General features: G+C 66.6%; 1 protein-coding gene across 1 annotated transcript; it reads left to right on the forward strand.

Annotated features, from left to right (window-relative positions):
• The first annotated feature begins 6760 nt into the window (after window positions 1–6760).
• Window positions 6761–13643, forward strand: PHOX2A (paired like homeobox 2A). The gene is made up of 3 exons (XM_080375451.1): window positions 6761–7558; window positions 8844–9031; window positions 11074–13643. The coding sequence occupies exons 1-3, from the start codon at window positions 7339–7341 to the stop codon at window positions 11545–11547; spliced, it is 882 nt and encodes a 293-aa protein (XP_080231577.1). The 5' UTR covers window positions 6761–7338; the 3' UTR covers window positions 11548–13643.
• The last annotated feature ends 15 nt before the right edge of the window (window positions 13644–13658 follow it).

Below are 13658 nucleotides of genomic sequence, written 5' to 3' on the forward strand. Positions count from 1 at the left end.
GTGTGCAATGTGGCCATGTCGGTGAGGGCCGGCAGCCGGTGGGGCAGGGAAAAAGCCGTGCTTCTGCCACCTCCGCTGCCCCAGCGCCGGGCACAGGCAGGCAGGAGCTGCCCGCTCAGCTTGCACCCGCTTCCTCCAGGGTGGGCACAGGGGGCTCTGGAGCTGCAGCTCTGGGTGGCGAGGTGCCACGCTGCCAGCTGGGGACACGTAGGTGGAGTGTTCTGGGGTTTTGCTTGGTGTAAGAGAAGGTGTCAGAGCTTTTTAAGAAAGGGGAAAGCAGATTGCAGACCGTACGGGAGCCAGGGTGTCCAGCGCGGGTGGGATTTGCCGTTCCCTGAAGAGGCAGCTCGCTGGGGGGGCTGGGTTGGACTGCGGCTGGAACAGGGCAGGACAGGGACCGAGGGTGCGGCAGCTCGATTCTAGAAGCCACCAGGCACTTGGACTGTGTTTTGCCCGCTTCTCATTATTTATTGCAATAAACACGGTATGCACATACAACCTGCATCTGGCACGGGCCAGGGGAGGATGGGGGGAGCAGAACTGGGGTTTGCCCCACGGCAGGACACATCCCCCAGGGCTCCTGCATCTCCTGCTTATCGCCAGGAGCTGTGAACAACGCTGGGCACATTTCCCTGTCCCAGCCAGGCAACATCCCAGTGCAAACCTCTCACTAAATCCTCCCCGCTGATTTTCTTCTGACCTGCTTCCAGGAAATATTTAATATCTCAGGCTTAACCCAGCTGCCCAAGTTGTCCCCAGTGTCAGAGCTGGAGCAAAGGTCCCCAGCCCAGACAAATGATGGTGGCTCTCACTGGGTAGAATTGGCTTTTTCCTGCGTGTTTGTGGGTGGGAGGGTTCGCTGCCCCAAGCCGTGGTTGCCAGAACAGCCCTGGCCCCGTGATCTCTGCAGGGCCAGCACGCAGGGCACAGGGGTGAGGGGCTCCCCTGCGAGCGGTTTTGGGGTGCATCTTCTGGGGGCTGGAGGAGGGTTCTGGCACCAAGGGCAGCATCGCCTGGCAGAGATGACAGGGCAGATAAGAGAGGTTGTTGGGGGAAAATCCCATTTCCTCCGACCTCCATCCACCTCCAAGCCTTGCCATGCTGAGCTCACATGCGTGGCCGAGTAGTGTGAGCGATCCCCCCAGTGAGGGACTCGGCGTGGCGTCACACCTGCCGTGTCCTCTCCCGAGCAGAGCCAGCCCAGCTGCTGTCATCCCTGGGGATGAGGTGTCCCATGGTGGGTACTGGCTGGGTTTGGGATGCATGGTCACCTCTGGAGCCACCCCCAGCCATGCCACCATCACCCCGCCGGGAGGGGAGCCCTCTCTGCCGCAGAGACAGCAGCACTTCACCGAAAGCACCAACTCCTCCAGCTGGTGACGTGTTGCCAGGGCTGATTATGAAGAGTAGAAAACGAAATACAAAAGGCAATCAAACCGAATAGCCCTCCAGAATTAATAAGCTGGAAGTCACAGTCCCTTGGGCACAGGGACGGGGACGGCTCAGAGGTGGCAGCGAGCTGCTGGGGTCCCTGCCCGACTCGGCAAACTTGTTCTGTGAAGTCCCCCTGCCCAAGCATCCCTGCTGGCACTGCTGGGCTGTGGCGTGGGCTCAGTTTTGGTGGTGGCACTCATTTCTGGGGGGATACAGGAAAGTTTAGGGGTGCTGCCCTGACCTGCCTTTCCATCCCTGTTGCCTTTTCCTGCTGTGGAGCTTAACTCGGTGCCACTGCCTTCCACAAGGGCTGCAAACCGAGGGAAGGAAAGCTGGAAAAGCCGGGGGAGCCTCTGGGATGGCAAGCGGAGCTGCCCCATCGCAGGCACTTCCCGTGCTGGTGGTCCATGGGTGCCCCGCTCCTCTCAACCCCTGCCCAGGCAGCTCCAGGCTGGCAGCGGGTGGGTGGCGGAACTGGAGAAGATGAGCCTGTTCCCATCTGGGTGCTGGGATGAGGGGCTGGCTGTGCCTGGGGGTTGCCTGGATGGGGAAGGGAGCCTCCAGCAGCAGGATTTGGCCTTTATGAGCCACTCAGGATGACCTGCAAGAGGCCAGCAGGCCAGCCAAGAGCAGGTTTCTTTTCCCCTGAAAGGGTTTTGGAGCTTCACTGGGCTTTTCTGGACCCTCTGAGATTCAGGTTTGCTCCCATGGGAGGGCCAGGAGGCGGTTCAGCTGCAGGGATGGCTGATACCAAACCCACCGGAGTTGTTGGCTCAGCCCCTGCCCCTTCCCACACCTTCACGTCCTCTCCCTGGGTGGCAGGGCTGCAGGGGAGCCAGGGCGTGGGGAGGGGGTCCCCCAACACACCGGGGTGCCTCACAGGGCAGCAAGCAGCATCCCCAAACCCGCCATCACCTCCTGCAGTGACGGGACACCAGCAAATGCCAGCCCCACGCTCTGCACAGCTCCCTCCATCCTGCCCAGTGCAGGACAGGCAAAGCCGGGACCCTGGGGGGCCTCCCCAGGTGTCACCAGGCCCCCAGCCCAGCGGGCAGCAAGGAGAAATGGGGCTGGGTAAGGTGGGTCCTACAGCAGCGGCAAAGCAGGGCCAGGGGGTGCAGAGGTGAGCATGCTGGGCCAGGGGGTGCAGGGGTGGGTGTGCAGGGGTGGGTGTGCAGGGGTGGGTGTGCACAGGTGTGCAGCGAGGTACCTGCGCATGTGGGAGTGCACAGGTGTGCATGAGTGTGCACCACTGTGCACTAAGCTGTGCACGAGGGTGTGCACGGGTGTGCATGTGTGTGCATGAGTGTGCATGGGAGCGCATGACTATGCATGAGTACGCATGGGAGTGCACTAGTGTGTGTGCATGAGTATGCACAGCTGTGCATGGGTGTGCATCAGGGTGTCCATGTGCATACCCAGGTGTGCACAGATGTGCATTAAGGTGTGCAGGGGTGCGCACTAAGATGGTGCGGATGTGTGTGCAGGGCAGCACTGCCCGCCGCTGAGGCTGACCCCGGGGATGAAGGCAGGGTTCCCTCTGTGCAGCCCCAGGGAGCAGCTGCCCCCGTGCTCCGTGTGCCCGACCCACCCCAGCACTCACGTGCTGGGACACCAGCACCCTGCACCGACACTGCCAGGCTGGGAGCACCCGGTGCCAGGACTCTCGTGGGCCAGGAACAGGCCCTGTCCCTGCCTGGGGACACAGAGAGAGCGGGGAGCCCACAGCCACGCGTGCCATCCTGTGCCGTGCCATGCCATGCTGTGCTGTGTTGGGTCACACCATGTCACGCCATGCTGTGCCATCACACTGTGCCATGCCGTGCTGTCCCATATCAGGTTGTGCCATGCTGCATCACGCCATGCTGTGCCATGCCACACTCTGCTGTGCCACACAGTTCTGCTCCACACCGTGCCAATCTCCACCATGCTTTACCATGCCGTGCCATGCCATGCTGTTTCCCTGGGGAGCACAGCCACAAGGGCCTTTCGGCAGGAGCATCCCGGCTGGGGCGGCACTGGGGGGCACACGGGGCCCTCCCCGATCGTTTTATTTGTTTTTAATTGTGCTGGAGGCGCGGCACCGGCATCCTCTGAGCAAACAGCAGAGGGTGAAAGGGCTCCCTCTGACAGATCAAATAAATGTGCCACCGCAGCCGGGCCGGGAACAATAAACGGGAGGCAGGATCCGGAGGGGAGAAACATCAGGCTGTGACGGGGGAAATTCAATTACCGCCAGCCTTCAGCCCCGTGCCGGGCTCCTAATTCGATTAGGGGCAGGCGAGCTCCAGCGAGCGGAGGGGCCTCGGCGCAGCCCCGGCTCGGGGCTTTGTCACCGGGAACAAAGCGGTGGTCGCGGCGGCCAGAGGCCTCCAGTTGGGCTGTGCATGGTGTGGGACCGAAAGCGGGGCCGGCACCCACCAGGACACCCCCTCCGGTGCAAAATCCGGGGGTCCCCGTGGGGTGACAGGCGTTGGAGGGGTGGGGATGATGCTGCGGGTGCTGCCTCTGGGCACCGGCTGCGTGTGGCCAATGCCCACGACAAAGCTGGGACGTGAGCTGTGCGGTGGACATGGCTGTCCCCAAAGTGGGCTCCAGAGGCGCCCCGACCCACCTGGGCACCCGCACACAGCCCTCGGGTCCCGGGTGGCCCCCAGAGCCCAGCAGGATGGAGGGATGGGGGTCCCTGTCCCAGTTCCTCCACTGTGCCCAGCCCTCCCTGCTGCCATTGCCACCCTTTCGGGGGAAGGGGCGGGGGGAGCAGCCTGTGCCCCCATCCCGTCAGGCAGTGCTGGGGACAGCTGGGCACCCCTGCTGCTAGCACCCATCTTCCTTCACCCGCCAAAATCAGGAGGTATTGCCCCAGCTCCCACGGGAGCTGCGGGACGCACGGGGGGGGGGGGTCCCAGGCCGGGCAGGGTCAGGGCACCCCCACTCACCCCCCATCCTGCTCCCCACCGCCTACCCCCCTTGTCCCGCTCCCTCTCCTCACTCCCTTCACCCCCTCATCCTCCTCGCTCCCTCCCCCCCCTCCCCCGCCCCCGGCCCGTTCTGCCCCTGGCTCTGGGTAGCAATAGCAGCAGCTCCTTGCGTGGCAGATTGCTGCCTAATTAGTTTAGAGGGAAAACTTAATTGAATTAACTTTTTCACAACTCCAGCAGCCTGACAGTCGGGGCTCTCGCTCAGCCGCCAACCTCCAGCCCCGTGATCTAATTAACTTGTTTAGCAACCTGCCCGCTCGGCCGGCAGCTGGGGTGGGCGCGGGTGGGAGCACCCACCGGCCCCGGCCCACAACCACGGGTGTCCCCAGGGTCCCATCGAGGGACCGGCCCCGCACCTGGCCCAGCCGGGTGGCCCCGAGGGCTGTTCCCGGTGAAGGGAGCCGGGAGCGGGGGGGCACCGGCTCTGCCCTGCGGGACTGGGGTCGCGTGTGGGGCGGGATGCGGGGGGGAGATGATGGGGCAGGACATGGGGTAGCACATGGGACAATGTGTGGGGCAGGACATGGGGCAGGGAGGTTGGGCAGGAGATGGGGTAGCACACAGGGCAGAGCAATGGGCAGGATGTGGGGCTGGACACGGGGCCAGATACAGAGTGGGAGATGGGGGGAGTACGAGGGGCAGGCGATGGTGCAAGGTGTGGGGCAGGATAAGTTCTGGGCAGCGCCCCAGGACGGCGCGGACCAGTGCCGTGAGCCCCCGCCCCAGCCCTGTGGCAGCGTGGGGCTGAGCCCCGTGGGCAGAATTGATCCCGCAGGACCTGGACAGGATCCGGCCTTTCCCCCGGGGCGCGGGGGGCTGGTGCTCACCGGGAGGGCAGCGAGCCCCCCCTGCTGCGCTGGGGCACAAAGCCCTTAGCTGAGCGTAATTAGACTTTTAAATCCTCTTTAGTGAAAGTGTTTGTCTTGAAAATGTCTCAAATCCCCCCCCAAATCCCCCCACGTCCCCCCTGCATCCCCCCCCCCCCCCCCCCCGGTGCCGCTGAAAGGGGTAAAGCCTTTGCGTGGCCCCAGCGGGCGGGATGCGGCGCTTTGAAATTCATCCAGGCTGCAAATTGGACGGGGGGGGGGGGCAAAGAGCAGGGCCCCCCCAGGGAGAGGAGGGGAGGTTGAGCACCCCCCCCGCTCCCCCCGTACACCCACGGACGGCGGGGTGCCCCTGCTGCCCTCCTGTCATGCCCAGCCCCTCAAGTTCTCCCCCCACCCCGGGACAGGGACCCCCGTGTCTCCCCCAGCCCAGCCGGGCCCACGGTGGGGACCCTTCCCCGGAGGGCACCTGTGAGGGCAGCAGATGCTGGGGGGGGGACACTGGGGACATCGGGGTGGATGAATGGAAGGGGCCAGGAGGGGGGTGACCCGTGGGGGACAGGGACTAGCTGCTGCCTGTCCCGTGCTTGGGGGCCGCGGCCCCTCGCTCCCCGTGCTGGCAGAGCCCCCCGAGGAGGCAGCTCTCCCCGAGGCCGGGGGTCCCCTGGGTGGGGGCCGGAGGCCGCCACCCCCGCGGGGCACCGCAGGGCTCCCCCCCTTCCCTGGGGTCATCACGCAACGCCCCCGGCATGGCTGGGGCTGAGAACGGGCAGGAACCCAATCAGAGCTGTGGGGTACAAAGGGGTCCCCAGCCCCACTACCCAGCTCCACGGGACCCCTGCGAGGGGCAGGGGTGGGGGGTCTCCAGACACAGGGGCTGCGCTGGCTGAGGGGCACCCCCTGCCCCAGCTCTGCCATGGGATGAGGGAGCTGTCCCCATGGGGGGGTGCCTGGTGGGTCTGGGCTGGGCATGGGGCACCCTGGGACCCCCCCTCCCCGTGCTGCTGGGGGGGATCTGGGGATGGGGGGCAGCAGGGAGGGGGCTGGGGGTTGGGTGGGGATGGATCCAGGAGGCACAGAGGAATGGGATGGGAATTGGGATGGGATGGGATAGGGATTGGACGGGGTGGGATGGGACAGGATGAGGATTGGGATGGGATGGGATGGGATGGGATGGGATGGGATGGGGATTGGGATTGGGATGGGATGGGATGGGATGGGATGGGATGGGATAGGGATTGGGATGGGATGGGGATTGGGATTGGGATGGGATGGGATGGGATGGGATGGGATGGGATAGGGATTGGGATGGGATGGGACTGGATGGGATGGGATGGGATGGGATGGGGACTGGGATGGGATGGGGATTGGGATGGGATAGAATGGGGACTGGGATGGGACGGGATGGGGTGGGGTGGGATGGGATGGGATGGAATGGGGACTGGGGTGGGATGGGACGGGATGAGGATTGGGATGGGATGGGATGGGATGGGATGGGATGGGATGAGATGAGATGGGGTGGGATGGGATGGGATGGGGTGGGGTGGGGATTGGGATGAGATAGGATGGGATGGAATAGGGACTGGGATGGGATGTGATGGGGATTTGAATGGGATGTGGTGGGTGGGGTGGGATGGGGCTGGGAACAGGGAGCAGGATAGGGCTGGGGACATGGAGCTCCACCGGGCCGGGCCCCGGGGCCGCTGGAGCCGGGGGGCGGCAAAGGAGCCTCCACCGCAGGCAGGGCCGGGCCCCCCGTCCGGGGCCGCTCCCCCCCGCCCGCCCCGACGTGCGCGGCTGCCGGGGCCGGGCCTGGCCGGGGGTGCGGGCGCCCACCAAGGGTTAAGGGCGGGGGGCGGCGGCCGGGGGGGGGGGGGGGGGGAGCGGCTCCGCCCGCTCCTGCTGCGCCCGCCGTCCCCGGGAGATATTGTCATGCAAAAGCCCCCGGCGAGCGCAGCCTTTGTCCGCCGCTCCCCCCGCCGGTATATTTACGGGGCGCGGCGGCCCGGGGCGGGCTGGGGCGTCGGATGGCGGGGGCGGGCCGGGGGCCGGCGGGCAGGCGGCGGCGGTAACGGGCGGGCGGCAGCCGGGGCCGCTCCATGTTCGCCATGGACTACTCCTACCTCAACTCCTACGACTCCTGCGTGGCCGCCATGGAGGCGTCCGCCTACGAGTTCAGCCCCTGCAGCCAGGCCGGCTCCTTCCAGTACAGCCCCATGCGGGGGGGCTTCGGCACCGGGCCCGCCTGCCCCCCCCTCGCCTCCGCCAACTGCGCTCTGGGCGCCCTGCGCGACCACCAGCCCTCGCCCTACTCGGCAGGTAACGGACCCGCGACCCCCGGCTCCCCGTGCCCACCGGGGCACCCCCACCTGCCCCCGGCCCCGCCCCGATCGGTCCTCGCCATCGGGGCCCGCGGCCGTCGGGACTCGGTATCGTCGGTGCCCGGTACTGCCCGTTCTCGGGGCCGTCGGTGCCCGGTACTGCCGGTTCCCGGGGCCGTCGGTGCCCGGTATGCTGTCAGAGTTTGGTACCGTCGGTTCTTGGTACCGCCGGTGCCCGGTATTGCTATTTCCCGGGGCCATCGGTGCCCGGTACCGTCAGTGCTCGATACCGTCGGTGCCCGGTACTGTCGGTTCCCGGGGCCGTCGGTGCTCGGTACCATTGGTGCACGCTGCTACCAGTGCCCGGTACAGTCGGTTCCCGGGGCCGTCGCTGCCCAGTACTGCCGGTACTCAGTGCCGTCGTTGGCCGCTGCTGTCGGTACCTGCTGCCGTCGGTGCCCAATGCCGCCGGTGCTCGGTACTGTCAGGGCTCAATGCCGTCGGTAACCGCTGCTGTCGATGTTTGCTGCCATCAGGGCTCAGTGCTGCCGGTTCCCGGTACCGTCGGTACTGGCTGCCGGTGGCGCCCGGTGGCAGCGGCGCCCGCCGCCGTTAGTCCCCGGTACCGTCGGTGCCCGGTGCTCGGTTCCCGGTCCCTCAGCGGTGCCGGGTGGGCGCCTCGTGCGCGACCGCAGGGCCCCCGGGGTCCCCGGGACGGCGGCGGCCCCGGAGCGGGGCTGGACGGGGGTCGCGGCCGCCGGGCCCCCCCTCCCCGCTCCGCTTTCGTTGCCGCCGCGGATGCGCTGCCCGCGGACGCGCCGACAACGAAGAAGCCGTCGGACGGTACCGGCCGCCTCCCCCGGCCCCGGCCCCGCATGGCGCTGCCTTCCCCGGCCCCAATCCCACCGCCCGGGCCCCGCCGAGGGGGCGGCGGCGGCAACAAACGAACGAACGGGATCGGGGGGCGCGGGGAGGCAGCGCCCGAGCGCCGCGGCTGCCCTGCCTGCCCCGCCCGGTGTCCCTGCCCGGTGTCCCTGCCCGCTGTGTCCCTGCCCGGTGTCCCTGCCCTGCCCGGTGTGTCCTGCCCGGTGTGTCCCTGCTCCCTGCATCCTGCCCGGTGTGTCCCGCCCGGTGTGTCCCTGCTCCCTCCATCCTGCCCGGTGCCTCCTGCCCACCCTTCCCGGTGGGTGTCTGCCCGGTGGGTCCCTGTGCCCCTGCCCGCCGTGGCCCTGCCGGTCCTGCCCGTTATGCTGGCCCCGCTCACCCCTCCTCTCCCTCCCCAGTGCCCTACAAATTTTTCTCGGACCCGTCGGGGATCAACGAGAAGCGGAAGCAGCGGCGGATCCGGACGACGTTCACCAGCTCCCAGCTGAAGGAGCTGGAGAGGGTCTTCGCCGAGACCCACTACCCCGACATCTACACCCGCGAGGAGCTGGCCCTCAAGATCGACCTCACCGAAGCCCGGGTGCAGGTGAGCTGCCGGGGGGCACAGTGGGAGCCTGGGGCGGTGGGGGCTGGGGGCTCCGGTCCCACCAGACTGCACAGACAGGCAGCTGCAGCCCACCCGTGGGATCCTCACGTTGGGGTCAGGTTGGGGTAGCAATGGGGACCCACCGCAGGATTCCAGCATGGGGGGACCCTCCCCCACACGGATCAAACGCATTCCTGTCTTTTCCTGGTGCTGGGCGCCCTGGCTGGGACCGGAGCGTTTCCCCATGTGTTGCCCGGGCAGGTCCCTGGGGACGGGATGGGATGGGGGACAGGGAGGGGGCCGGGACCCAGCTGCAGTGGTGAGGGGATGGGATGCGGCAGCGCCGTGTGGCCGTGCTGTGGGTGCAGCTCTGCTTTGCTGGGGGGGCTCAGCCTGGCTGCCAGCAGAGACAGGGGGGCTTGGTTCATGCCACAGCACCGTTGCGCCGGGACCCACCAGCAACGATTTATTCCAGTCTGAAATGTGTCGAGGTCGGGTGGGTTTGGTGAGAGGCTGTGGGGGATGGAGACTCCCCCCTTTGTCAGTGCAGACCCGCCTTTGTCGGTGCAGATCCCCGGTCTCGCTGTGGGGAATGGCACCGGGTGGGACAATGTCCCTTGGAGCAGCGGGCTGAGGGTCTCCGTGGGCAGTGGGACCCCTGCAGAGAGGGGGACATTGCTCGGGGTGAGGGTTCAATGGGGCAGGTGACGTCCCACAGTCCCACAGCAGGACCCATTGTCAGCCTCCAGCCCAGCCATGGGATGCATGAGGATTGGGGTGGGGGTCCCTGTCTGGCTTCAGCCCCCGCTCAGCTCTGGGTTTGGGTGAAAACTGGGTGGTGTGAGGCAGCTCCTGCCCCCCCAGCACAGACCCGGGCACCATAGGGGGAGTCACTTTGTCAGCACACGGGGGAAAAAATAAGGTCCCCCATGTCCATGGGTGAAGGGTAGGTGCTCGGTGGGTGCCACGGGGAGATGGGACCATGCCGGGGTATGGGGGGCCATGCAGGGATGAGGGGGGCTGGATAGGACCGGAGCAGCAGGCACGTCATGGGTAAGGGAGCGCTCTGGGTTTGCTCTTGGGGTGTGGCTGCCTGCTGTACCCCGCGCCATGGTGACCCACAGCTCGGTGATGAGGGAGACGGCTCAGGACCGGCCACCCTGGGTGCCTTTGGTGGGTCCCACTGTGCCCCAGCCCCCTCTCTCCCCCTCTGTGGGTGCCAGCAGTGAGATCCATCTCCAGCAGCATGCCGTGGGGGCAGCAGTGGGAGATGCCGGCGTGGCAGAGCCAGCACCCGTGTCCCTGACACCCCAGGGATTGCCTCGGTCCCTCAGCCACCCCACAGCATGTCCTTGTACTGAGCACCAGGGATGTTCTGCGGGTGACAGGCCCCCGGGACCCCCATTCCCCCCGTAGCATCCCCCAGTGCCGTGGCACAGCCGGGGGGTATGGCGGGGCTGGCAGCCGCCTGCAGGCAGGATGGACACCGCAGCACCACAGGGACCCACAGGGCTGTGGGACAAAGGCCTCCTGCGGCTGGGGGTGGGACGTGGTGGGCCTGGTCCTGCGGGGACACCACTGGCAGTGAAGTGGGGGTGCCCACAGAGCCCCGGCCCCTGGCTGGCACTTTGCGGGGCCATGTGCCACCGAGCCCTTGCCGCGGAGGGGGGTCCCAGGCAGGGACAGCGAGGGGGGCCGACACTGCGGTTGGTGCCATGGGGAAAGCATGCGCTGGGGGGCACAGGCTGTATCGGGGGGCTCTGACACCGGTGAGATGCAGGCAGAGGTGCAGCACAGGCTCCGGCAGTGTCCCCCAGCATCGCCAGTGCCCATGCCACAGCACTGTGGCGGTGCCAGCGCCTGGCCTCAGCACCCCAAAGCCTGTAGCTGGTTTTAAATACACTGCCCCCTTCCCAACGCTGTGGAAAACGTTTTGCCCATGGGAGTGGGGTGCTGCACCCTGGGGTGAGCTCCCTGGCACAGGGGGCTGCAGAGCTGCCTGACCCCATGAGATCCCCGAAGCCCTGGGGACGGTGGCACAGGGTCCTCCTGTCCCCTCCCGTCCCCTCCGTCCTCTCCAGGTCTGGTTCCAGAACCGCCGAGCCAAATTCCGCAAACAAGAGCGGGCAGCTAATGCCAAGGGTGCCAGCGGCACCGCCGGTGGCACTGGCAAGAAGTCGGAGCCGCGCTCTTCCTCGGAGGACGACGAGTCCAAGGAGTCCAACTGCAGCCCGACGCCTGACAGCACGGCATCCCTGCCCGCCGCCAGCAGCCTCGGCAGCCCTGGCAGCAGCCTGAGCCCCAGCCCTGGTGCAGGGCCACCCATGGGACCCGGCCATCCCCCCCAGACCCTCAAGGCGCCCATTTGGCCCGGTGTGAGCACCAGCAGCGGCACCACCAACGCTGCCGACCTGCTGAAGGCCTGGCAGCCCGCTGAAGCTGTGCCGGGACCTTTCTCCGGCGTCCTCTCCTCCTTCCATCGGAAGCCCAATGCCCTCAAGACAAACCTCTTCTGATGTGCCGGTCGCTGGTTCCGGCTGCCCCGAACCCCCTCCAGCCCCCCACCGCTGCCCCACGACCCCCGCCCGCCGCGCTGCTGCTCCCACCATGGACCGAGTGATGATGGTCCAGCAAACAGCTGCTGGCGGGGAGATGGACTGGGGACCCCCAACCCTTGCCTGGCTGCCTGCACCTGAGGGGGCCATGGCACCCCCACCCTCTCCCAGACCCTGCACTGGTGGGACAGACCCAGAGCTGGGGGCAGCACCCACCGACGGCACCCACCAGCACCACCCGGCCATGGGTGCTGTGGAACCACGGGGGTGTTTGTGGGGGGGGGGCAGCAGCCCCTGGCCCAGCTAGCATGCCCCATGCATAGCCACTGCTCCGGCGTGCTTTTAGGGGGGTCTCGGTGCACCCCAGGGATGGGGGCAGCTGTGGGGCTCCCCATGGCACTGAGGGTGCTCTGGCATTGCAGTGGCCCCCCCCAGGACAGCCTTCCATGCTGGGGGTGAGGAAGCACTTTAGGGATGGGGTTTTTGGGGGGCCCACAGGGTGAGCAGCGCCAGGGAATGTGGCAGCAAGGGCCTCTTTGGTGTGGGGAGGGGTTGATGCCCCCTCAAATCCTGCCTGCATACAGGGATTTGACCGCCCCAGCAGCATTCTGGCCCAGTGGGACTGGAGGAGAATCCCCCGTGGGGTGCAATGATATTTTGGGGAGCAAACGCAGGACCTGGGCTTTGAGCTCCCTGGTCACACCAAGGATGCTGCCAATGGGGACGAGGTGCCAGGAACTGCCACCATCCTGCTGTGCCAGGGCTGAGCCGCCCCGGTGATGCTGCAGCTTGCCTGGAGAGGGGCTGCCATGGGATGGACCCCCCCTCCCCCCAAACAGCTGGTGGACCCCTCAGAGGAGCTGCAACCCCTCCCCAGCTGGCACCACAGCACCGGGAATGGGATGGGGGCTCCCACCAGAGCTGGCATGGCTGCAGCCTGGGTTGCCCCCGCCACTGGCACATCACCCCTCAGCAGTGACCTTGCAAAGGGACCTGATGGGGGGCATGGGGTGCAGCTTAGCCCCTTGCGCCCACCGTGCCGATGCTACCCGTGCCGGTGGGCTTTGCAGTACGGTGAGCATCAGCATGGCCATGCCTGCATCCCTGTCTGTGTGGTGGTGGCGGTTGGACCCTGTCCCTGTCTCCATCACCTCCCCACTGAGGGTCCGTGTGGTATCCCCCCCCCCCACCCCCACTGGCTGAGGTGGGTTTGGGTTTCACTTTTTTCTTTTTGTTTCTTTTCTTTTTGTTTTTTTTAACCGTTCTGTAATTTATTGACCCCATTTGCAAATGACACTAATCCAAATAAAACTTAATTTATTGAAGATGCTGCCAGCCCCCTGCCCTCACTGCAACCCCCCCCAGTGCTGCTGGTAGGTGCGGGGTCTGCACAGCCCACCCCCCTGCCCCCCCGAGCCCCTCCATGCTGGTGAGGGACCCCCCCAGGCGATGCCAAGGGTGCTGCAGGCTCCCATCCCCAAGCCCTGCTACCTTTTGGGTGTCCACCCCTCCATCCTGAAAGTCCCCAGGGATGTGGGGTGGCACCCAGCGGGCAGCCCCTCGAGGCCGGGGCAATGGCAGGGGTGCCCCACACAGCCCCCTGGGCCACTCGGTGCCCTGGGGGGGGTGATGGAGCAGGCCCCCAAGGCACCAGGATGGTGGTGAGGAGCAGCCCTGGGTGCAGTGAGGGGAGGTGGTCTGGGGGCCAGGGGCATTCATCCTCCCAGGATGGGCAGGGAGTGGGCAGGGGGCTGCAGGGTGTGCAGGCAGGGTGCTCAGCACAAGGGAGCCCTGGGGATGCAGTGTTGGGGTGCTAGGTTGAGGTCCACAGTGGGTGTGAGGGATGGGGGGCGCTGTGTGTTGGGGACCAGGGGGATGGGGCCTTCGAAACAGGGCAGCAGAAGAGTCCCATGCGTGGCCTTGCTCCTTGGGAAGGGGACAGAGGAACAGGTCCCCAGTGTGCTGGGACCAGCAGAGCCAGCCTGGAGGGTCCTTGACCATGCTGGGACCAGTATGGCCAGCCTGGAGGGTCCCTACAGTGCTGGTACCCAGTTCTTCATCTCGGTTCCTCA

This window comes from Falco punctatus, assembly GCF_963210335.1.
Source record: "Falco punctatus genome assembly, chromosome: 2".
NCBI lineage: Eukaryota > Metazoa > Chordata > Aves > Falconiformes > Falconidae > Falco > Falco punctatus.

What these genes read in the sequence shown, in the direction of transcription:
- PHOX2A (XM_080375451.1), top strand. Translation starts at nt 7,339, where the DNA reads ATGTTCGCCATGGACTACTCCTACCTCAACTCCTACGACTCCTGCGTG. An exon ending in GCCCTCGCCCTACTCGGCAG is followed by an intron (nt 7,559 to 8,843) that starts GTAACGGACCCG and finishes CTCCCTCCCCAG; the next exon opens with TGCCCTACAAATTTTTCTCG. An exon ending in TCACCGAAGCCCGGGTGCAG is followed by an intron (nt 9,032 to 11,073) that starts GTGAGCTGCCGG and finishes ACGGTGGCACAG; the next exon opens with GGTCCTCCTGTCCCCTCCCG.